The following is a 25,401-nucleotide window of genomic DNA, read 5'->3' on the forward strand; positions in this document are numbered from 1 at the left end:
ATCAACACCACAGGTGATATCAGCAAATGATGGGTGACTGGCATGATCCCAAAACTTGTACCCAAAATGTCCTTTACAACTAGTCCATGAAGCATTTCAGGACAAGTGGCTCAGATTTCATCTACTCCAGTTGCTAGTGAAACAGCTATGAGTAACTGCTGGGCAAACCTGAAATGCTAAATGGACATTGGTAGTGTTTAAATGCTAAAAATACCATTGACATTGGTGGTGTTTAGCTGCACAGTAAAAGCATCCCACCTATTGCATGGGAAACACTAAAGAAAGGTATTTTACTTTATTCATTGCTTCATTTGCTTGTTGGCATTTAAAACTGTTTTCAAACTATTCCTTAAAATAAGTGCCAAGTTTGTCCATAGCAAAAGGAGCTCTTCTTCCACATGTTTGTCGTTGGGTAAATGCATGAAATAGATTTCTTAAAGCTTTAGTTCATGAGCATGTCAAGTTAACCCCCCTCTCCCCAGGCCTGTTTACTTGCAAATGCTCAGTCTGTGCTGTGGGATTGGAGATGGAGAATACCTAGAGGTTAGAAGCTGTCCACCACTGCTGTGTGCAGTATGCACGTTTTAAGTTGCTGTGTCTCTGTTGATGAAATCTAAAGGAGAGATGCCAGCAAACTGTTCAGAACTCTCCTTTTCATGTCACTAGTGTGGTCATCCTCTTGCCAAACTAGGGGACAGATTCACCACCTTTTGCTCTACTTCCGTGCTGGTGTAGCCTTCCAGTGAGGCAAGTGGGAGGACCGTGGTGAATAAAACAGATGTCAGGTTACTCTGATCCTGGACAAAGATTAGTGCGTAGGGTTCTACTTTTCTCATGCACTGGGTGATTGCCCTGGTGTTCAGGTTAGGCTAATAGGCCTCTGAGGCCCCAGACAGCTCCTTCAGTTGTGGCTCTTAAAACCAGTTCTGGCAGCTGCCTGGCTTTGAGGAATAAGTGGTAATTGCCCAGACATAAACTAGGGAATTGCATGCATGCAGACTGGTTTAAGGATGCATTAACTGGCAAGATCATAGGTGTAAGATTTCCTTTGCTTGATTTAAGTCAGACTTGTGCATTTTCTTCTCTATTCTGACGTTTGATTTTCCTCTGTTTAGAGGTTTGATGGAGGGGTTACAAAAAGCACAGTCAGAACCTGGCTGTGGAAGAGCTTGCTGACTCTGCTGCCTGGAGCTCTTCCACTAGCCAGCCTGAGAGTGGAGTGGTTGGTAGTGCTGTGGGTGGGTGGCTACAGCTGCATACAGAAGACTGAACCACTTTCGTTCTAGACCCATGACTTGCTGTGATGCAGCTGCTATGGTGTGGAAAGTTAAGAGCTTTCCACAAATGGATGAATTGCAGGTCTTTCTTAATGCCCTGGGTAGGTAAAACCAGCCTTTTGGAAAGACCATTTTAAATGCACTTATTGCCACCGATGATTTTCAAGCTGCCTTGAGAATTGCTTATAATTTTGGAATCTGTTGGTCAGAAAAATCTCCCAGACAGATCTTGTGATATGCCACGGGTGCTTGGGCACAGTCCAGAAGTTCTCACAGTGTTGTCTGGGTTACTAATGGAAAACTGCTAATCATATTAGCCAAAATATGTTTATGTTCCATGTACTGGGGACAATTGGAAGGAAGGTTAATGAAATTTTTTTCTGGAATCAGCTCAAGGATTTCTTCCGCTTTGTGAGTATTCTTGATAACTGCATTCTGGTAACGAAATAAATGTGCAGCTCACTAAACAGAAATTCTAAGCCTTCTATGAAAGAGGAGTCTTTTGAGCTGAATGTTAGCATTTAAATGGAAGGCATTTATCCAAATGGCCTTTAAGCAGTAGAAAGCAGAATAGACATAGACAAGACCCATCCAGGCAGAAAAGAGTATGAAAAAGATGCAGTACAGTCAAACGCAGAAAAAAAATCACAGCAAAGCAGAGCTATTCCTGTTGCAGAATGATTTTCTACAAATTTAAGTTTATTTTCAAAAAGTTGTATATGGAATCTGTGTGATGCCCTGTTACAAGTAATACTTCATGAGGTCTCAGAGGAGAGAGAGGTGTAAAGTAGTGGCAACAGTTTACGCGTTCTATTCAAACACGGTGTAGGACTTTGTATTCAGAGACACTGTAAGGTGATGACATCTCTTCAGTTCCATTAGATAAGGCCTGTTGAGGACAGGGGGAAGGTCACACAGCTGTGTGTGTATTCTGGGAATGCTCTGACGTGGGCCCTGGCGCGGGAGGCGGCGGCTGCTGCCCAGAATGACCAGAACACTCTGCAGGGTGAAGTGCACTACATGTCACTGAAAAGTAGCATAAACCATGGAAGGGAACATCACTGATAGACACCATTAAGCTGTCTGTAATTGTAGGATCATAAGTAGATAGGGTTCAAACAGAAAAGGGACAACATTCTTCTTAAAATGTTCAGTGTTGAACCTTCTGCTTAAGGTACCCTGACTCTGGCTGCATCATTTTATCCTTTCCAAGTGTCGCGGGTTCGGTTTGTAACCGGGCGGAAACACCAATTTAGTGTAGTGGTTTGGTCCAAAATACTCATTACTGTTTATCTGCTGTGAGATAAGAATTAGGAGAAATGCAAAACAGGCACCAAACTTGAAAGAATATAAAGAAGTTTATTAACAGACCTAAAAGAAGAAAAAAAAATTATACCACCTTCAGAACTCTCCTCCTCCCCCCACCTTCCTCCCTTCTCCCACTGACAATGTGAAAAGACAACCCTTAAGATGTTCAGTCTGTTTACCACTTCCATAATAACCTTGTTCAGTCCATTTAGAAAGAGAAGTCTCTTCTTGCTCATGCTATGAAAACATTATCACAACGAGACAGCCGCCCACTTCCAAATATTGTTCAGTCCATTTAGGAAGAGGAGTCTCTCTGCCTGCATGTGAGTCCTTTCCCCCGACTTGCAGCTTTTCCCGCAACTGCTTTCGAGGGTCCACTCTTGAAGTTTTTTGGGGTACAATTTTAAGGTCGAGCCGTTCAGAAACAAAAACAGAGGCCCTTCTCCTTCCCTGGGAGCAAAGGGTCTTCATCATCTTCATCTTTAGGACTATCTCTGGGAGCATCTCTAGGGACTGAGGTTTTCTCCTTTCCCGTTTGGAGCAAAAGTCCTCATCTGGTTCATCTCTCCCTGTCCAAACTTCTCATGAAATTACAGCTGCGTCAGCATCTGCCTATCTCAGCGCAGGTGCTTCTGCTCACGAGTTGAACACTCCACCCCCCATATCTTCATGAAATTACAACAGGATACTCTGATATATCATAGCTTCACAACAGAATTTCAGCTTTAAGCATCTCCTCTCTCTCTTCCCTCAGGTTTTCAGCTCTTCACAGCAATAAAAGGGTTACTCTCACCTCGGCCTTGCAGCTTTGCAGCTGGAATGTTGAATTTTTCTTATCGCAGTGGAGAGGGGGGAGAGCCGAGCCGCTCCGGCTGCCCACGGCAAGGCAGTGGGGGGGGGTTCCACGGCTGGAACAGGTCCATCGACCCAGGATGGCCGTGGCCCGGCCCGGCCTGGCCCAAGCAGGGCCTGGCCGGGCCCGCTGGCCCCCACACGGGCCCTGCAGCCACCTGTCCCAGCGCTGGAAACGAGAGAGAGCTTGGAGGGGGAGTTTGCCTATTCTTAAATGTGGATCACAGAGGTGATCACAACTTTAAGTGGCTTAGAGAATTGTCCATATTCAAACTGGCCAGCTGATAGGTTCTATCAGTTCCCAGAGGAAACTGTAAGCACCCCTTAGCAAGGACGTCCCTTCTGGGACTATGCTTGCTAACCTATGACACCAAGCTTTTAATGGTTGATAGTTCCTTCATGGAGAAAGATTTATGTGGAGACACAAATGTGTAATGATGACCATTTAAATCTTGGCAAACTAAATAAGTGGCAAATACCTGTGCTATTTGGTGACTACCTGGTGACTATGATGACCTTATATTTAGGAGGTTTGTTCCAGAGAGCAAAATGACACGTGGTAGAGATTATGAAACACTTACTGTGGCTAGAAGCTGTAATTAGGGTTTTTTTTACATCTTCTTTAATTCTAAGAAGGTAACAATTACGTGTCAGTTGCAAGGATGAAAGAATTGAGGTCTAGGAGTGTAAATGAATTCATCCGGTCTTTTTGCTAGAATAAATGCAGGGCTGTTTCAGGAGCAGATTTGACCTGTAGCCTAGTTGTGTTGTATTTTTATTCTAATAGGTATATTTTGTGTCTTTGTAATAGTATTTCTGTTATGTGTGGCATTCTACTTTTACATCCTTAAAGTATCTCCTGTTGTTATGAAAACTTCTGGAAGATTGGGAAATAATTAGGTCTTAAAATTGCATATGTAGGAAGATTGTTTCCTGGTTTAATGGTGACTCTTGAATAGTGGTGTTTAGCTCTTTTCCTTAGATACAGAGGAAGAGTTGACTGAAAATATGGCTTAAATATTTTTGTTCAGAAAACTCTCTGGTGATTACTTTTGGGCTCAGGGACCCATCACTGCATTTGCTGACTGCCTTTTTTATTTTTTTCCTTCTGATGCCAGTGTAGAGTAAGGCTGTTTGTTAGCCACAGCTTACCTCCCAAACTTGGGAGTTTTTGCGTGTGAGTAAAATATTAATGAAGAAGCATTGACTTGAAGCCAAAGTGAATACACACCCTCCTGCAGATTTTTATGAAACTTCCTAAGCTTAGGAAGCCAGGTTGTCTGATAAAAGTGTAAAAGCCTTGTCCCTGTTAGCTCAACAAGTGTGTGCCCTTTTGATACAAGCAAAATAGCACCGCTGTTGATCATCTTCTGCTTTGAAAGCATTGCACTTTATTTCTAAGAGATAAATATGGTATTTTAGTTTAAAAAAAAATTGCTTTTTACTCCTGATTAATTATAGAAAAAATAAGCATCAGTCTTAATTATCTTCATTGAAAAAGTAATTTTGCAAACCAGGCCAGTAAACTGTGCGAAATCAGCCTCTGCAGAAGTAAACAAAAACTGAAGGACTGATCATATTCTTCTGAATAGAGCTATTTTGTGCTTTCTCTAAACAAGCTGGAAGTGCAGAAGAGTCAGTGCTTTGGAGCAAATGTACTCTGCTCCACAAGAGCATGACAGAATGTCAGGGAAGGCCAGGGGAAAAGAAACTGTACTATTCACCCTACATTGGCTAGTTTTTACAGCTAAGTCAGGAATAGTTGTGGGGGTTTGTTGGTTTGGTTTCTTGTTTGGTTTGTGTAGCTGGCATTCTGCATTGCTAATTGTGGGCATGCTGAGAATCAAGAAAAATGTTAACCTCTTAAATCGTATCTAGACTTGTGAAGTATTATTTTAACAGATTTATTTAGAGACGTAATTGAAGTTCTGTGACATGGCATTTGCAAGACCCAGCCTGTAGTCTCTATAACATTTTGCTATTGTATTCAGCTCTTGTTACACCAAGGATCAAATGTTTTATTTAAATAAATTGACTTCAATTTCATTAGTTAAAAAAACTGAAATGAAACTTGCACTTAAAAGGTTGTAGCTTGTTCTTTATCTGTAAAAATGAAGTCTGGGCACAAATTGTGTTATTTGGCTGACCAGTTGCTGCAGTTCTTTTATTAATACTGCTTCTTCTGTTTTACTGGTACTCTGAAAGGGTAAAGATGTCCCAAGAAGTTTCGTTTTGAAAAAACAATGGCTACCTGAGTAATCGATGTAGGGGACAGGTACTATTAAAAAGTAATTTTTAAAGCTAGATTATGTTGAAAAGTAGCCGAGCAACAATAGAAAAGAAATCCTGTTGCTTCAAGAATTGCTCATTGGTTAGGAGTTGAGAAAAGGGAATAAGGGAAGGAAGAACACTGGAGGAATTAAGGGGAGTTGCATACAAATTAAAATAATTTCATTTTATAAGGAGCTCACCTTCTCAGAGCATCCAGCTAGGGGGTTAGACATAGTTAGAAACTGGGATATGGAAGTTGGTGGTAGCTTTTTGATCCTTTGTTGCCTGGCATAGGTGAAAGCTGGAACAAATAGGGTGCTATTCTAACTGTGACTGTGCACAAGAGGGCTTTAGTTACCCACAGCCTGTGACCATCCTGCTCCTCCTCAGATTGCTTAAGATGCAGGAGTCCAGATGGATATGGACCAGCATCTCTGATATTTTTGGTATCCTGAATATGAACTTCCCACACAGTGCAGTTGAGTACTGCATGCTAGAAGTTTTGAAGGGAAGGACTTGGGAGAGCCCTGGGCAGGCAAATCCATACACACATGGAGTTCTTCATAACAGCTGAGCTGGAATGCCTGCTCAGATCCCAGAGGTGTTTCAGTATGAATGAGGAGATGATCCATTCCTGCCTGCAAGCTGATTTTTATACACAGAATTTCATTTGTGTGTTTGTGGGTGGGAGTGAGGTAGAGGATATAAATACCTTTGCAAACTAACCTAAACCACCACCTTGTTTTCACGTAAGTCAGCACTGAGAATTTTTAATGACCAAGATAGTTCCTACCTGTGCCGGAGTCAAAGCGGCACCTTAGAATGAAAGTTGTTTTTATTTTATTACTGATTTCCTGTACCACAGCCTTCCCACTGACTTGGTTACTTTAATTCCTGGTGTGTTGGAGGCGGGGTGGGGGGAAGCAGTTGTGGGACACAATGGGCTCTTACTTCAAAACCTGAGATGTGTAAAACTCAATGTCGCTTTTTTTTCTGTAATCAGTTCCAAATGAGCGCTTACAAGGGGAACTCGGAACTGGCTTGGTTGAACAAATTGATTTCTCATGCTTGAGAAAGTGAAGTTAAACATCCTTGGGAAGCCTAGAAATTTAAATTTTGACAACTAGACTTTTTATAAAAAGGGCTTTTGATTTATTAGATTTAGAGCAAGACTGTTGAAATCACCTTGAGGAGCAGAATTATTTATGGCAGCTGCTTGCAGTACCAGTGTAATGACACTTTGGCATGTTTTTAATTTTGTTCCTTCACATGCTCTGTGCTGTGTTAATGATCACCTTGTCATGGGGGCAGGGGAAAACAGTTTTATAAATAATTCCCACCGGTAACATGAAAGTGTTAACAGAAATACTTTAGTGAAGGTCTTGATTAACTTACACACTTGGCTTGATCACAGTGAAGCTTAGACTTGCAATATCTTGTTACCAGGGCTAATAAAACCCATTCATTTTTTCATGTACTGTGTTAATTACCCTTCTACTTTCCCTCATGGGCAAACACGCAGAGACTGATGTCATGTTGGTGTTGAAGACTGAAGTTACACTTTCAGGCTTCTCCTTGCTGTACTTACAAGTTCCTACCCAAACACAACCAACCTTCCCTAATTCCAGAACCCGTATATTGTAATACTACAAACTAGACCTTCACGACTATAGATTAGGTGCTCTGTTTAACCTGCTTGTACTATAAACAGCAGAAGAAAGATCTTCTAAGTATTTTTTTTTTATTTCCTCATACTTACTGAAAGCTTGTTTAATGTACATGCGTTAGGAAGCACAACTAAAATTTTGATTTCCAGAGTATCTTTCTTCTTTAATTCAAATTCCTCAAATGTAAATATTCCAGTAAATCACCATTTTGCAATACAGTATATTGACATACCATATTCCATCACTGCCACCTCTCAGAAACATCAGGAAAACAGGCATGTGCCATGCTCTCTGAAGCTTATAGCAATAAGATCACATGAACTGTGTTAGTGAAGGGCCTTTTAGAAAAGACGTTCTCAATATTGATTTCCATCCCCTAAAGCAACCTTGTTGGGGGTTGGACTAGATGATCTCCAGAGGTCCCTTCCAGCCGTAAGGATTCTGTGAAAGCAATGTGTGTTGGGTAAATCAATTTAATTAGGCAAGATCATACTCAGATGGGCAATAGTCTTTAAGGTTATATACCAAAATACAGATGATTTGATACTTTGGAGTCAGTGACTTCATGCTCCCCTAATACAAGGTTGGCAAAGACCTTGGAGTTCAAATACAACGGGTATAGGGAGAGCTTAGGGATAAAAGGATCTCAGGGTGAAGTAGTACTTCTATATACACAAACTGAATTATTTTCTAGGCTGGTCTGTAGAACTCAACAGTGGTTTCATTTCAAATTCATAGAAGGAGTAGAGGCAGTACAGGCAGCCCTTGCTTGTTAACTGCCTTTTTTTGCAATGTATTTTGGTTTTTAGCATGATCATCTGCATGCCGCTGTGAAAGGCTGTCAGAGGGTAGAGGTAAATTCTCCAAATTAGGGGATTTTACTTGATTCTCACAGTTAGTGATTAAGGCTCACCTAGAGCCATCCATGGCACGGTGAAGTAGTATGTGGTCTTTCCTGAAGGAAACTCATTTGAAATATGCAGAAGGAAAAATAAGATGTTAAAGACAGGAAGAGTCTTCATGTTAAAGACACATTGCAGTCACAATGTGGACTGTAACTTCAAATGGCATTATTAAGTAAAAAAGAAAGAAAGTTCCTTGAGCAGTGAAGTGAAGGAAGCTTGGGTTTGGTGGGGTTTTTTCATGGATTTGTTTCTCAGGTAAGTGAATTTTCTCATGTCTGATGACTAAAGTTTTATCCTTTCAAAAGGCATGACAGCAGTAGGGTCTCTTTTCTTTACCCAGCTCGCTATTGCATAGAAACAAGACCTAATGTTTCAGATTCCCTTATCCTTTTTTGTCAAACTGTATTGAAACTGGGTCACAAGTTGTGGTGGGAAACACATACACAAAAGTATGCCTCCTGATTTCCTTATTTTGTTTAAAAATGGGGAAAAAAATCCATTTGATGTTGTTTATTCTTTCAGATTGCCAGTCTGATTGAATGAAATACACTAGAGCTGTGACTCTTTTCTGTGCACTGAGTGCTTCCTTCCTCTCTACATGCCCTCACATTTCATCCTCTGTGGTTCCTTCATCTTTTCAACAGATCTTGAATTGACCTCTGTAAACTTACAGCCTTCTGCTTTTCTGTCTCATTTGTCTCTTTGTAATTTGTTTTGTAAATTTAATTGTGTGAACTGAATATTTTTATAAGGAGGGTTGATGGGCTGTTGTTATTAGGGTTGCCTAACACTCATTACAAAATCCTGGTTTTCAACTATTTGTGTTAATCTTTACTAGTTGGTTCTGAGATTTTTCTGTGCTGTATTTTTTTGTAAACTTTAATTATTTGGGGTTTGTTACTGTAGATGTGATTCTGCATAGGAAATTAGGAGAAAATACTACATTTACACAGGCTATGAAAAAGATTGAAGGCCTTTTCTTTGAATGCTGTTACACATATATGCTTTGGATATGCAGGATATTTTTGGTAAAATATGTACAAATTTGACTGAGAAATAGGACTATAAAATGCCATACTTTTCATATAGATAAATATATATATATATATATATACACATATTCAGTAGAGACTGGAAGGAGCCTAAAAGCTAACACCACCAAACATTTTTGTGTTCACTAAGCAGCTTAAATTTCTCTGCTCCTGAAATGCTTACCTGCATTCTGAGCAGGGCTACTGAGGATGCTCCATGCCAGGAACACTGCCTCAGGATTGTGCAGCCGTGGCTGTAGGTAGCTCTGGTCCAGACTGTATTTAGATACTTGAAATGATGAAAATATAGATTTCTTTTTGGCAGATTATACATACATGTTGCCATCTTCCTCCTCCAGCCTTTCCCCACACCAAGAATATTCAGAAGATTGCAAGGTCAGGTATCCAAATATTAGGAAATCCAACTTTAATTGAACCTTGTAATGCTGCATGTATGAAGAAGCAAGGATTAGTTACACTATCACTGCTCGGTTTTTTTTACAGAAGTTCTTTTGTAGTTCAGTGGACACTGCAGATTTGCTCTGGTGGTGAATCAGGAACATAGAGTGTTCCAGATGATCATCTCCAACAGCACTACTACCTGAGCTGCAAGTTGAATGTGATAAAGAGAGTAAGACCAGGATCACAAGAAGGGACATGCCAAAGCTATTTAGTTTTGCCCTTGTGATTTGCATTCTGTTCCTGCCTCTCCCAGAGAGCTGTTTTGTGCAGGTAAGCAAGTCATTCCAAGCAGAGTTGGGAAAGGAGGTCACTATGCTGAATGCTTAGCTGGATACCTTGCAGGCATGATTTGCAGGAGTTCAGAGCACACACAGCTGAAGCCAGAGGGAAGTGCATTTTGAATATTAAAGCATTATGGGGTGCTGACTCCTCAGTGAAACAGGTCATAATGTCTCAGATCAGACATCTAAAACCAGTCAAGATTTTTTAGTCTTCACAACTGTCTGCTCTGCCTGCAGAATAGATAGTGCCATCCCTTCTTTACGTGCACATCGTTATAAGCGATTTATAAAGCACTCCATATCACCATGAATGAGAGCCTCAGGTTACTTAGCCATTCTGTCTTCCATGCCTGTTTAGAATATTTTGGAATATTTTGAATAAGAAAGGTTCAAAGCCGTGTATTAAATGTGTAGAGAATAGAAAGATTTCTTCCCTGTGATGGGGAAGTCCCTGGTGTTGCATAGTTCACGTCTGCATTATTATGTGAGACACAAGTGTTTGCATTTTTGTGGTGTCTTGTGCAGGGAGCACTTCCATTCAGCACACTGGGGAGAGTGCTCAGCACTATCTTACTTCCTTCTCAGTTGAAGAGGCACAAACCAGCTCCTCAAAGACCTTTGAAGGATATGGAAAAGACAAATGTAAAATCTGTATTAGACAAATATATTGGTATCTATGTTAGGTTTTCTGCTGAAGAACTCTGGTTGCTGATTGAATACTATTTATCAGTCGAAGAGTCTGCGTATATATTTACACTTTATGCAAAACTAAGTAGCTCCTACTCCTTCTGTAAATTTACTTGGAAGAGGGCCTCCAAGTAATTCATACAAACCATGTTACGACTTAGTGATCCACCTGAGCATGCCAAGGCCTCTGGAATGCTGTGTCTGCTGAAGATGCAGATGAAGTTGCAGGGAGCCACCCCACTGATGTCTGGGATGGAGATACACTGTTCAAGGCTCTCAGAGCCTGCTAGAGGATGCCCTGATGACAGCTAGAAGTTTCCTAGCAAGTTTTGAGCCGGCTGTTACACATTTAGACTACAGTTGTATGGAAATGCCAGAGCCTGAGGTGTTTCAGTAAGAGAGATAACAAGTAAGTCATGCGACTTCCAGAGAGGTGTAGACCTGCCCATATAAATAGAAGTGTCCTGGCTCACTAAAGGTGCAAAATCCAGAAGCCACCTAGGTGGCAACAGCTGTATGAACCAAAAAGAGTGTGAACAACTTCCTGGGATCTCTTTAATGTGAACATCTTGGGGAGAAACATAGAGTCCCGGTTCTAGAAATGCCCCAATCACACTAGGGTGGTTAGGATCAGCAGGCCTTTAATGTGAATCAAAACTTGCGGTAGTAGAGTGAAGAATATGTATGTGTAGTCTCATTTCAGAGTATTTTCTGAAAGAGGGCAAAACCCGATTTGCTCTCAAGTGAAATCATTGGTGCATCATCTTGCCAATGAAAAGGGCCAATGGTTCTCTCATGGAGTGAAAATGCTCTTGAAAAAATCTTCATAGATAGATATTTACCATTCAGGATTGAGACTTGGGGCTGTTTACTTGTTACACACCTGCAGGAGAACTGTCCCTCAGTTCTCCTTAGAACTTACTGCCCATAAGTAACCTGTAATCACTGAGTTGTTGAATAGGATCAACAGCACCTGCCTGTCTGTACAACTGCAGCTCAACAGTCTGGCTGACTTTTTTTGTTGGAATGTCAGAAAACTCTCAACAGATCCCACTGTACTGCATTGAAAGCAATTTGCAAGTAGGCATTGGGAGGCATCTTGATCTTGACAGAAAAAAGGAAGAACATCCTCTTGGTCATTTGTACTTAGCACCTGCAGTGGGAATGTTTTGTGGTCCTGGTAGCTTCTCACATTACAGAGTGTTTGCAAACCTAAGTGTATTTTCATAGCATTGTGTATCTGTGTACATATATCAGCAAAAATATAAAAAATAATGTGAGCTGTTCTTTACACACATTTCATCCCTTAGATGACATCTGAAGAAGAACAGACAGTGTTGACTGTGGACTGGAAGCTTTTCATGTAAGGATGGCTGGGGTTTTTTTTTTCTTCATCGTGCATTCATATAGTGAGTGGTTTCTGTGGAGTTTTGCTCTTTAAGTGTATCTCTTACCTGGTGAGGAAATGAGTTTAGAAAATTGGCCAGTAAAGAAGCTTAGACTGTATAATGAACATTTTTTACATAAATCACTATACAAAAGATTTATGGCACTTTCCATAAGAGCAATTTTATGGCCACTTCTTTTCAAATGTCACCCTTTTTAAACAAGTAATACAAAACAAAGATAAAAATGAAATATAAACCATCCTAAAAGCAGTGTCACCCCCCCCATAGTATTTCATAAAGGTATCAGAAGAGATGCAAAGACTGAGTTCGTGAGGTTTTTAAGTTACTTTTTTGCTATTCTGCTCAAAAATGAATTCATTCAGTAAGTCACACATACACTTGAATCAGGTATGTTGTAGTAATTTAGCAAGTGTCTTCTCTACTCAGATGTGCTCAATAGCCACAGTTTACAGGAATGTGCAACTCTTGTCCCACCCTTATGCTGGAAGAGGGATGAGAAATACCAGTGTAAACTAACATTTAGGAGGAAGTGTAGAACAAGATCAAAACATGTTGTAGCCTAAGAGGCCTTAAAAATCAGAACATTTTTCAGTAATCTGAAATTACTCTAAGTTCTAGTAAAGTGCAGAGTTTGCTTAGCAGTTGTCATCAGCTGAGTCAAGCTTGCATCTAGAATGAGGGTTATAGCACCGAAAAAGTTTAGTGTTGTGTCTGTACTCATGTCGAAATAAATAGCATTTTTATGCTTGTTTTTGCGTCTTGCAAAAAATTCACTGATACACTTAATAATTCACATGAATTGACTTAATTAAAGAAGAAGGAAAGAGAACTTTTGCATTGAGACTTATAATTGTCTTAGCAAGATTTACTGGTGTGTCTGGAACTCGTAAAAATCAGTGGCTTTTGCAGGGGGAACTTTACTTCTTTTTGACGAATTACATTATATAGAAAATGTGAAAGTACTGTAATTTTTTACTTTGTATTCCCGAATTTATGTCAACACCTTACAAGTTTTTGCCAGCCCACTTTTACAACATTAGGTCATCACATGGATGAAGGAACTGTTTGCTTTCTAGAATACAATGCCACTAATTAAAGTTGAAAGTGAATGGACTGAATTAGAATCAGCTCATCCATCAAAGACTGGCTACTGATTATTTACTGACAGTGCTTCATTTAGCTCTATTAATTACTCAGTGGCACTGTTATGTAAAGGTCATGCTTGAAAAATAAGAAAGAATACATGAAAAATTACTGTATGTGCTCAGTGTTGGAGTCTGGAAGTGGTAAATGTTAAACAGAATGCTCATGTGAATAATCTATTAAATGTGGTTTTTTTCTTATCAGCATTTTCATTGTGAGTTAGTAAACAGGAGAGCAGCTTACGGATCTCGACAGACTCCTTATGCAGGCTGTGATGGTCATGGCTGTGACTCCATAGCAATAAAGGAAAGTTTGGCTTTCTTTTACTGCTTTTAAAATAGATTTCTCTTTTTTCTTTTTTTTAATATTCTGCCCAAATTATATGGGTTTACAGGTATTGCAGGGAGAAGAATTTTTTGTACTTTTTTGTACTCATTAGCTACTCTTACCTTATTCCTTTATCCCTTAAATAATAATCCTCTTACCATCATTCCCCAGATGTCACTCTAAAATTCCATGTATGATACAGAGGTAAATGTGTCTCCTGTGTTTCATAACATACAGCTCATTCATATTCAGTAACCTTCATCAGTGCTAAGCAAAAACTTCTGTGTAGTTGGTACGTGCCTAACAAGAGACTTCAGTCATACATTTAATTCTAGTTATTGATACTAGTTTTGAGACTGTATTTACCTTCATTTTTTCCAATAAGGACATAATCTGAATTAAAAAAAGATATGTTCTCACTGGGAGTGTTTTAAAAATGAGGTGAATATTTTTACCTTATAAAAAGGAAAACCATGAGTTCTGTAGGTTTAGGCAGGGGATACTGTCTTTTTGCTGTTTAAATTAGAATTAGCCATTAGGCTTGGAGGGGGGGAGGTTCTGCAAAAGTGGTAATGTAAGTGATAAAGTCCAAACGCTCATTTCCTCTGACAGATCTGTGAGCTGTGGTTGTTTTGTAATAAAACTCTTTGTGTACAGGAGCATGGCTCACATGGGAAAATCTTATGTATACATATATATATATTTTTTTTTTTTTAAAGGAAAAATAGTGTAGTTACTGAGTTGAAAAATACTGTTTGGTTCACATTCCAAAAAAGGGCATGAAAAGATGATGAATATGTGTGTGCTCTTTTGCTCAAGAAGGGACTTTAATTTTCTGTTCAGTCCTGAGCTGTAAGTTTCCATGCTAATCAGACATGTTATTAACTCAGATCTGTTTATAATCAAAGTCAAAGCTGAGAGCAGCATCACCGCTGCTCTACTCAGAGACTGCAACTATTAAGAAATTAGTTGTGATTAGTTTGTTTTGTAATGGTGTTGTGTTTTGACATCGTGTTGCGTGATGTCAGGAAGGGCCTCTTTTTAAAGTCATCCTGAAAAAGCACGGCTATAAAACAGACTCGGGCAGGAAAATGGAAAACATATGAAGCAGTTGTACGTCATCTAGGGAATAGAGGATAGAAATGATCTAATTGCCTTTGATTTTATGAAACGCTATGAAAAGGAATCTGCTTATATATTAGATTTTACATAAATGGTCATTTTAAGAAGTGGAAAGTTTGATGTTTGTAACTTAAATTGACACAGTGCAATTGCAAGAGCCATCTGCCAACCATCCAGATGCAGTTACCATTTCTGCATTTTCTTTCTTTTTTTTTTTGGTTGGTTGGTTTGTTTGTTGGGGGGTTTTTTGTTTTGTTTTGCTTCTCAGTTGTCCTCTTTTAATCCTAGTTCTCAGAAGGGTGATAGCACTCTAACATTATTGTAGAGACTGGATGGGTACGAACACCCCTTTACTTTCTATGTACTGTTACTGCTTTTATTCTGCCCAGTTGTTTTTCTGGTGGCAGGACACCTATGCATTGTCTTGCTGTGGAGTTGCACAATTCCTGTCTACGTCAAAGCAGAACATATTTCAACACAGGAAATGAAGTTTCTAACCTCACTTTATTTACCAGTTCTTTCTACTCTTTGGTTGGACCAATGGGATTTTTTTCCTTTTTAAATTTGAAGGTTTTTTAAGTTTTATGAAGTTGAGGCATACATAAACACAGTATTTTAAGTAAAAAATACATCTGCAGCACTGCCTCACTCGGCTCTCTTATATTTCATATGCTGAGAATAGAAAAAGCTTGATTATTACTGAACACCAAAAGGAAGAAAATCTTTAATACAACAAAGAAGTGATTAGGTGAAATTTTCCATTTGCAAATCTAATACTACAGGTATTAGCAACTGTGATGCTAAATCTGCCATCATTTGGATGTGAATCTGCCATCTTGCTTGATAGTCATAATTTTTTACAGTGATGTACCAGAAAACATGAGATAAATCCCCAGTTTTGTCAAGCAATCATTCAGTGATCATCGTTGCTTTAAATGTCCATGCTTGCCTCTGAAGTAAAAATACTGCTTCATTTACCAGGGTGTTATGAGGTACCATATTGATAGTGATCTATTAATATTTATACCTCAATGGGCAGCACTTTGTGCAAGAAAGTAAAAGATATTTTACCAGTTCAGATGGTAATGGTCTACCTAAAATACTTTTTGTAATTTCAGTTGGAGAACTTACCCTGTATGTTTGCCTTGAAAACATCCCTACTGTTGGTACCCTGTTCTTTGTGAGATTTTCTCTCAGGGCTGTTACACAAAGCTTCCTTGCAGATTCACTTCTCTTTCTGTTTGTTCTGAACACAGTATATGTTTACAAAAATTGCATTACTCTTCGATCTAGAATGAACTTCAGTTAACAATTCGCAGTATATGACCAATTTCAAATTGCTTTGTTAGGCAAGGAATATGTTCTGCTTTTCTCCTTTACCTATATTTTATCATGGTTGTCCTTAAAATCTCTGTATATGCTCTTAATACATCCTTTCAGTTCCCTATAATATTACCGAGGCTTTAACAGAGAACAATTGTATAGTTGGAGGACACGTAATAGGCTACTAGAAGAAATATTTACATCTGGCATGATCAAAGCTTTTGGACTATATGAATGTGTATGTGGGAGGTCTAATTTTTATGTGGGCGGATTCACAAAGACTAAAACACTTCAGTACTTAGCCCCTTTCCCTTTATGAAAATTCAATTCCTCAAAATGAAAAAGTATGTAGTACCTGATTCTTATCTTTATTTTTCATTTTTATGAGTAGTATTAACTATTCTGCTTGTAACTACTTGTTTTAAGTCATAGAGAATTTTTTTTGGTATTTCAACCCCTGTAGTGGCTTATTTAGTGAGATGCTTATCTTGCTCGTGATGTTTTTGCATGTTGGAACATACACATGTTTTCAAATTTTAAAAACTCATATTTTTAACACAGTTTTGATAGTCTGTAGAACTGCTGTGGAAGGAGCTCTGCTGTATTTTCAGTTTATAGCAATAGCTACATCTCCAGGTTTGGTTTTTGCTGGTTTAGTTCCTCTGGCAGCAATCAGCTGTGAGCCCCTGCCATTTGAATTTCTTTTTATTCAGTTACTTTAAATAGTTACATTATGAAAGCCTATTAACAGTCATTTAAATAATCTCAGCATTTTGTTTGCAAGGCTCTGATGGGAACATTGGGGATGATAGCTGAGCTGGGCTAACAGCTTGCTGAACGGGGAGGTGTCTCTCTCCCTTTGGCTTCTTCCCTTCCTCCTGCCGTCCTGTGATCTTCCCTTCCCCGGCCCCCAGCTACACCAATTCTGACTGCAGGGTAACCAGCTCAGCTTGCCAGCCAAGCAGAAGAGCCCACACGCCAGAGCTGCGTGCCAAATGCCTGTTGTGCTATTCTGAGCCTTAGTTTACCAGGTGATCAGCAGAGTACCTGAGCTGGCTCCCAGGTAAGCATCAGGGGCCTGGGGGGCTGTGGTGAAAGGGGAGCCACCTGCCCTTTTTGCCCCTGGTGAACTTACGTCTTGCTCAGGGCACTCTCTGAAGTCACAGCATGAGTCACAAACACAGCGTCGTGTGTAATACGTGGCTTCTTGAAAAGCAGCCCTGCCTTTACAGGCAGATGATGATGTGAGGAGCACTTCTTGTAAACAGTGAAGACCATGCATTTCTTTTTAGAAGACACACATCTTTTGTGGGTGTCTTAAAAGATTCTGTGCATGCTTACAGCATCCATGGCGGTTACTTCTGGAGGTGGAGGTCATCAAAGCAATAGAACATTTTCCCCCTGTGAAAGTGTTTTTTACCTATTAAATCATGGGTACCATTGTAACTTTGCTTGCTGTTGCTCATTTGGATTACTTCAGCACTCCAAGCTTAGGACAGTTAATATACTTCTTTTGGATATATACTACATCTCTTTGTTGTCCTTACAGCACTGACAGTCCACAAATCTAATCCTGAACTATTCTAGCTTCAAATTTGTGTAAACTGGTATCAAAGTCAGTTAATGTCAGTGTGTTCTGTAAGTAACAGCAGCTGAGGAAGCATTTCAGAATCCATGGAGCCATTCCTGATACTCTGCAGGAGTAGGATGGAATGAGCCGGTAGAAGTGAAAATTGCTCATCTGCCAGACTTTGATATGTTGTTGAGTCTCTTTGAACACCTGAAGTACCAAGATGCTGCTGTGCTAGCTTCTCTAGCACAAAGCCCTTGCAAGGTAGGCAGAGTCTTACCCAGATTTTGGAACCCTGAGTTATCCAAGTGATGTGGCTTTGTTTTTCTCAGGTCTCAGCATCAGAACTGACACACGAGTTTTGTTGATCAGTTAAATGGCATCTGCAGTTCACAGAAAGGTGGTCAGTGTGTTCAGGATCTTCATGCTTTTCCTGGGTGCTATACTTCCTTTGCATGTATCTCATGTATTTTTTTATCTTTTTTAGTTTGAAGAAGAAAAGTAACAAAAAAAGACTGACCTGCCATTTCCTTTGTTGCAACTTGTAGGATTCTCTACAAGACTGCTATACTCTGTGACCACAAAACTGCCTTTTCTTCTGTGTCATGCTGGTGAAAAACTACTAGCAAGCAAGTTTAGTCTAAGCAGCACCTCAGCATTACTTGTTTTGCTGCCTCTTGGTAGTTTTCAGCATGGTCACGTAATACCACAATTAGAGGCCCCAGTCTATTTCTTGGTGCATTTCTCAGCAGTTCAGTGTTCTCATTCACAAAGAGAGCATCACTGTATGTATTTATACTTAAGGAGACTAAATGTTAAAAGGACCCCAGAAACTGGCAGTGCTATTTATAATTGGTCCTCCAAAGCAGCAACTAACTCAGCAATGGGAAATACCATGTTTGGTTTTTAGCTCTCAGAATCACCTAATTTGCTAAATAGTCAAATACAAATAAAGTGACATAAGCAAGAGGCCTTAATAAATAAATAAATACTTATTATCGTAGGCATTCAGGAATCATCATAAAACTCAAAAAAGATCATCAGAATTCAAAAGAGCTGAGTTTAAAATACTGCATTTTGTAAGCATTCACAACCAGGATGTTTGTTTCAGGCTCAGAACACCACACTCCATTTTAATCTCTGTTCTTTCAGCTCTGAGGATTGCCAGTATTTCTGAGGTCCCTATGGCACTTGAATGAAACTGTTTCCTACCTAAACCTAAGCAAACCAAAACGAAGAGGACAACCATTGTGTCCATTATTTAGAGTGTCAGACTGGTACTAAATGGGGCACAGCAACAGGGAAAGCAAGGGGGTTTTTTTAAAAAAACCAAACAAGCAAACACACACCCCACGCCAAAAAAATCCACATAAAAACCCCCAACAAATTCCTGGAATGGAATGTCAGCAAAAACAATACCTAAAAATCCCAATACCTAAGATAAATGGGATGGAAATATTGCACTACACTACTTCTCAAGCACTCCCTCACAGAAAAAGCTCAGGGATGTCCTGATATAGTGATAATTCTTGCCATGAAGAAAACAGATTTGAACATTTGATTTTCCTGTCTAGCAGAGACAAACTGTGTATGTAACATTATTAGTGTCACGAAGAGATTGACTGCCTGCCTTCCTGTTGCTTGTTCAAGGAGATTTCCATTTACCCTCATCTAACTCCAAGATAAAGAAGGGACCATCTGGTCTTTCTCCTTCATTCCCTTCCTTACTATGGTCCTTTGTCCTCGTGGTCTCAAATATTAATTCATCCTACCCGGTGTCCTTGGTACATTGCCTCATCTGTCAAGTGTCACATACTCATCTTTCCATTGGTCTGTTATGCCCTTAGATGTTTCCTGCATTTCCTTATTCCTTGGCACGTGTATTTGCCTAATCCTGGTATTTTAATGTGAATTTCACTGCTGTGCCAACGTACCCCAGAACACCTGCAGCTGGCCTGAGGCCTCAGGAGGGGTTACAGCACAGGGGCCCATGCCCTAGCTCTGAACGTGGGTTGTGAGGGACAAGTCTTGGTTGACTGCTGTGCCTCCTACATGTAGATGATTGTTTCCTTTCATGAGAAATGCTTAAATACAGTCACACACAAAAAGTAAGGATTGCCTTCCACACCTGTATGGATTCTTACCAAATAATTCTGACTCTGCTGTGTTATATCCTCCCAAATTGCAGCCTTCAAGAATGGCATGTCCTTATGGCACCACTACTTAGAAGACAGTGAATTCAGTGAACATTTTTCGGTTTGCTGGTGACTGTGGACAAGGTTTAATTTTGCCAAAATCCTTTTTACAGTAACAGGGATTTTAAAGGGGCTTGTCCACTAGCTCTCCTCCTTCAGTCCTCTTCTTGCTCCCCTTTTAAAAAGAAAAAAAAAATTGCGTTAAAGTTACAAGTGGAGAAACTCCTACCTGTGGACACACAGGACTTCTGGCATTTTTATATACTCTGTTACCAAAGGCAGCCCTAGGACCCAAAGAGTTAAATCATCATCTCCCCATATGAGAGCAGTGAGGAAGTTTAGGGAAGAAATATGGTGTGGATGATGACTTTGTGTACAGCTCTGGCATGATGCCAAATCCTGTATAAATATAGCTCTGTGATGGTGTCATAAACAGTGTCTGCCCCTCCCTCCTCAAACATCTTTTCTAAGCCTGTCTTCGTGCCTGATCTCTCTTACATGTGTGTGTATATATGTATATCTTGTTATATATAAAGAGATTACACTCCAAACAATTACTTGTTTTATACCCCAGCCCTTTAAAACCATATCATGTGTTCTAGGTTTTGAGTTCCAGTGAAAACGTTACATCAGATCTAAGGCATAGCTGTTGTTTGGCAAAAACAGTCACCATGTAATAGTGACAGGACTGTCTGGAGATGTTTCTAACAGACATACCTGTGTATTTAAACCCAGATTAATAAATGTCACTACATGGGCAGGAGAAAAAAGAATTAAGCATCAGCATTTTCAGTTGCTTCATGTATTATTCTGGAATTGAGAGAAGGCCCAAAGTGGCACACAAGTAAACATTCATTTCATTTATTCGCGGTGTAATTTATCATTCTACATGTGTTTGTGTAAGTTCGGCATCTGTTTTCAAGAAATCATTTTTGTGCTGATTTTATTTGAAAATGTTTGCGGTCTTGCTCTATATTCTTACACATATTTTATCTCAACAGAGTTTGCATTCAGGATAGTGAATGCTCCAATGGCCTTGGATTTAGCATTTGGCATACTGTGTGAGCTGCTCCAGCGGTGGGGAGAGGTCCGTGCCGGTGTCCCGATCCTGCTGGAGTGGCTGCTGGGAGACAGCGACCTGCAAAGAGATGAGGAAACTCCTGCCCTGGTAATTTTAACAAGCATTTGCTCTATAGCATGTTAGAAGCACTGTGGTTCTGCAGTCTTGCGGCAGGAAGAGAATGAAATGTCTCGTCTGATGAAACCTGATGATTGCCACTGCAGTACTAACTGATTTACAGTCTTTTTAAAAAATTCACATGGATATTATTTAGAATGAAAAGAGTTTTATGTCTGTTTCCTGGTAATACCAGCATAAAATTAAAGAGATCAATAAGCAAACATTGAAATAAATCACAAGGCATTGTTGACTGAAACATTTTGAGGCTGAAATGTAATTATATGCAGTATTATTGCAGATGATGGCTTCCCTTGAATTTAAACTGCTGCTGGGGGTGCCAGGCACATCTGGGCATTCAAAACCAGTGTTCTCCCAATGCTGGCTTTCCCAGAGATGGAATTTAAATATTTGGTAACTTTATTCCATCATCCATGTGACTGGTTCTGTGCAATGAAAACAGCCTTGCTTACATCAGTCACTGATTTCAGAAGGATTATTTCTGTAAAGATGAGCTTTGCCATACTGGTTCTGTAAAACTTACTACTGTATAATACACGGTGTTCTTTTTGTCTTGAAAAGACAGTAAAAATCAAAATAATGCTAGAAGCTAAACTGGAAGGAGCAGGAGCAGCTACGTGTTTGAGAAGTTGTTGACAATTAATATGAGCCATGAAATATATTATGAATCTTCTCTTAAGCCTGTGGTTTAGGTGTGCATTTCTGATGTTTCATTGACTGATACAGTTTTCCTTTTTTCATTTAATCCAGTCAAAAAGCTCCATGATATAGCAAATTACCATACTGCTTACAGAGGTCTTTGTGAAATACAAGACTGTTTCATAGGGGAAGGCAAGCACATGTTAAGGATTAGGGCTACTCTTTACTTCCACTATTTCCCAAGACTTGTGCCATAACTGCCTGATTTTTGAAGGTAAAATTTCTTTGGCAAAGTAGGAACCTTTTTTACTGTGTTTTCCCAAACCTTTAAAATAAGGCATATGAATTTTTATTTTTTTTTTTAATTATAAAAAGCTGTTGTATGACAGCCTCTATTGTAATTGTTTCTGTATATATCCTTTTTTTTGTATCTTTTATGATTTCCTTATTGTTATCAAACCACAGGTCATTTTCTAATCACTCTTGGTTTTCTTTTTGTTAAGGAAGAAGATGATTCCCTGTTTGATAAAGGGGAAGTGAATTTTTGGGCAGAGAAGCTGACTCATGTTAGACAACTTAGTAAGCACCTTTTACATCTGATATCAGTGACTCGTCTCACCTTACCAGATCACGGGGAACTTACTCGACTATCAAGAATAGCACTGGACCAAGCCCAGCTCATTGAACACCTTCTTAGAGCTCTACCTCTGGCTCCAGAGTTTTCCAGAACTCCAGAATTCACAAGATTGGCTATTCAAAAGGAGAGAATATCAGTCTGTCTTAAAATACTAAATCTGCTGAAGTCTGATGACACTTGCAGAAATGAAAATCTGGAAAAGTAGATTACTAAAAGTTCATCCTCAGGGAGCCGGACACATTACTGGATGGGCAGGGAGACTGAATTCCAGCAATGTTCAAGGAATCAGGGATTGCTGTGAGGAGTCCAGGAAACCTGCAGTACTTCGGTATTCAGGCTAGAACTACATTTTTTATATTGATTGTCCATTGATAATTTTTTTTTTATAGGACGTGCAGTGGGAGACTTTTCCTTTTAAATGCATTTGCTAATTTCATTCAGCTGAGCATTGTTTATTACAGCTACTGTAGGAAGTAAAGCAGCTAAACCTAGTATTTTCCATTCATCCAGGTGCAGGCCACCTGTAGTTCTGTTACATTTTATCCCACATTTTTACCTCCTGTATCGTAATACCAAGTTTATTTTTTTGTCTCCTTTCAAGATGTAGCATGTTAATTATTAAACTAATATGCTTTTTTTAATCTTTAAGTATTTCTAATAGAAAAACAAATTGTGACTTCTTCGTTTATGGCAATTTTTAGAGTACATTTTAAATTTTACTGCATTTTCCTCTGGAGGAAGACAAGGATTTTCCCTTTGGTAGTAACCTTGTTTTGAACATGAAAACAGCATTAGTTAGACTTCTGCATGCCTCTTTTCTCCTTTAAATCAAATAACTACTTTCATAAAATGGCTCTAAAATGAAGACTTGCTGTGTTCAAAACGAAGCAGCTGTTCCATTGCAATCGAAACAGTTTCATCTTTACTTCAAACACCTTGCTCTGCAGGCAGGCCTGGAAAGTGAGGTTCTGCCGAGGAGTGAGGCCCCTTGGAAGTGTACCAGAGGTGTTTTGTGCTGGCTTTTGGGAGATGCTCTCACCAGGTGGGGCAGCTCTAGGGACTATTCTGAGTGCTCCAGGGTCTTGCTGTGTCTAAAACACAAAAATGATTATTGTGCTTTGAATGGGTTTTTTTTCTGCGAACTGGAATTGGGTTTAGATATGAAAATGAGACATCAAAAATAAATACTGATGTGAAAAGATTGTGTTACCTTCTGTAGCCAAGGAATGCGACTGGATGTGTGGCTGTGGTGTGGCTGGGCCCGCCACAACACGGATGTGCGTCCCTGTACGCGGCTATTTCGGTGTCCTTGGAAGAAGAACATGTCCGATGAATGCCTAGTTGCTTTCAGCCTCTTCACCTGATGGTGTCTGCGCGCAGTTTAGCCCTAAATCTCGGTGATGCCCAGGTCATGCCTGAGCGCCTGGGCCCGCGGCCGGGCCCGCCGCAGCAGCTCGGCGTAGTGCGCCGCACGGCCGCCAGGTGGCGCCACAGCACCGCCGCGCACGGCCGGGCCCGCGCTCCCGCCAGGCCGGGATGGCATCGGCATGGACGCGCTCGGGCTCCCGCGGTGCCGGCATCGGGATCGCCATGGACGCGCTCGGGCTCCCGCGGTGCCGGCATCGGCATGGACGCGCTCGGGCTCCCGCGGTGCCGGCATCGGGATCGCCATGGACGCGCTCGGGCTCCCGCGGTGCCGCGCTCGGGCTCAGCCTGGGCAGGGTAAGGCTTGGGCTGGCGCCGCTCGCAGTGCTGGGTGCTGCGGTGCCCCATAGCCGATCGCTGCTCTCGTGAGTTTAAATAGACTCTGCTATAAATAGAGCTAAGCTGCCGAGTTGGGTCTGGTGGACATCTGAACACTGTACAAAGCCACCACTTAAAAAAACCCAACAAACCGAATTTAGGAATAAAAGTTTAGTATTTGCTCTAAGTTTCCAGGATTCAGGGTTACTTATATAAGAAGTAATTTATGGTGAAACTTGAGACTTCAATAGGCAAAAGAGAAATGTTGGAATCTGAAATGATGTTTCACAGAATGCCCGCCATCGAACTTAACGAGCCATGCTGCGAGTTAGGCTAAAAATTAATTTGTTTGCATCTGGTTTGAACTCCTGGGGAAAGAATAGCCCAGAATGTCTGGAAGCCACTCTTAAAAATAGTCAAGACCTGTACAATTAATTAACAGCTGCTGATTTTGCCACATCTTTCCATCATTTTGAACTAGTATGGCAAGAACTTCTGTAGTAGGAGACAAAAAACACTGTAAAAGTGCTGAGACCTTGCTCATGTCAGTGGGTAGCATAAGGCTATCTAGTAACATTGGCCTTTTTATTGGGTAGAATTTAAAATGCATGTGCATATATATTTGATACTAGCAAATTGATAAATGCAGACAGGTGACAGCATAGTAACAGACCCATAGTGACTGTAAAACTTGGTGAAGCCTTGAGGACTTGTTAATCAGTTACCAAACAGCTTGAAAACTCAGTCTTCCTTATTGTGGTTTTAAGATGCAACTGGAACCTCTGTCATCCCGCTTGAGTTTATAATAAGAGAGCAAATAAGAATTATATCAGTACACATATATTTCACCACACGGTGCTGATGATGGGTTACTGTGTAACTACTCAATGAAGAACCTTTAAACCCTGAGCAGCGATTGCAGGAGAGAGTTAGCAAAACCTGATGCCAGAGCACTTATCGGCCCTGTGTTTGATCAAAGTCAGTTTATCAAAGTATTCCTCCCAATGGCGTTGACATATTGATCCGTGCATGATTGTCACAGTAAACTGTTTCCTCGGTTGGCTGGCGGGCAGGATCAGCTCCGAGGTGATGTTTCCATCGCAGAGTTGTGTGGGAGGAGGAAGAGTTTGAACTCGGGTCAGTGCGGAGGCGACTCCGACCGGCCCCAGAGAAGGTTATGGGAAGCGATGCACGCAATGGCTGCAGCCCCGCGCTCCGGCGGCTCCCTGTGTGCGGGGCAGCGCCTGTCGCCGGGACGGGAGCTGTCGCCCCCCGTCAGGGCGGGAGGAGGGGAAAGAGCAGGAACGTGGGATGTGTCCCGTCAGGGCGGAGGAGCGGGCTGCCGGCGGGCCCG

General features: G+C 40.5%; 1 protein-coding gene across 1 annotated transcript in view; it reads left to right on the plus strand.

Annotated features, from left to right (window-relative positions):
• The window catches only part of THADA (THADA armadillo repeat containing), a 161,268-nt gene extending 137,763 nt beyond the window's left edge, over positions 1-23,505 (plus strand). The window contains 2 exon segments of the mRNA XM_032102842.1: positions 20,832-20,998; positions 22,171-23,505. Of these exon segments, the coding sequence (XP_031958733.1) occupies positions 20,832-20,998; positions 22,171-22,509 (506 nt within the window). The 3' untranslated portion in view covers positions 22,510-23,505.
• The last annotated feature ends 1,896 nt before the right edge of the window (positions 23,506-25,401 follow it).

This window comes from Corvus moneduloides, chromosome 3 (genome assembly GCF_009650955.1).
Source record: "Corvus moneduloides isolate bCorMon1 chromosome 3, bCorMon1.pri, whole genome shotgun sequence".
Taxonomy (NCBI): Eukaryota; Metazoa; Chordata; class Aves; order Passeriformes; family Corvidae; genus Corvus; species Corvus moneduloides.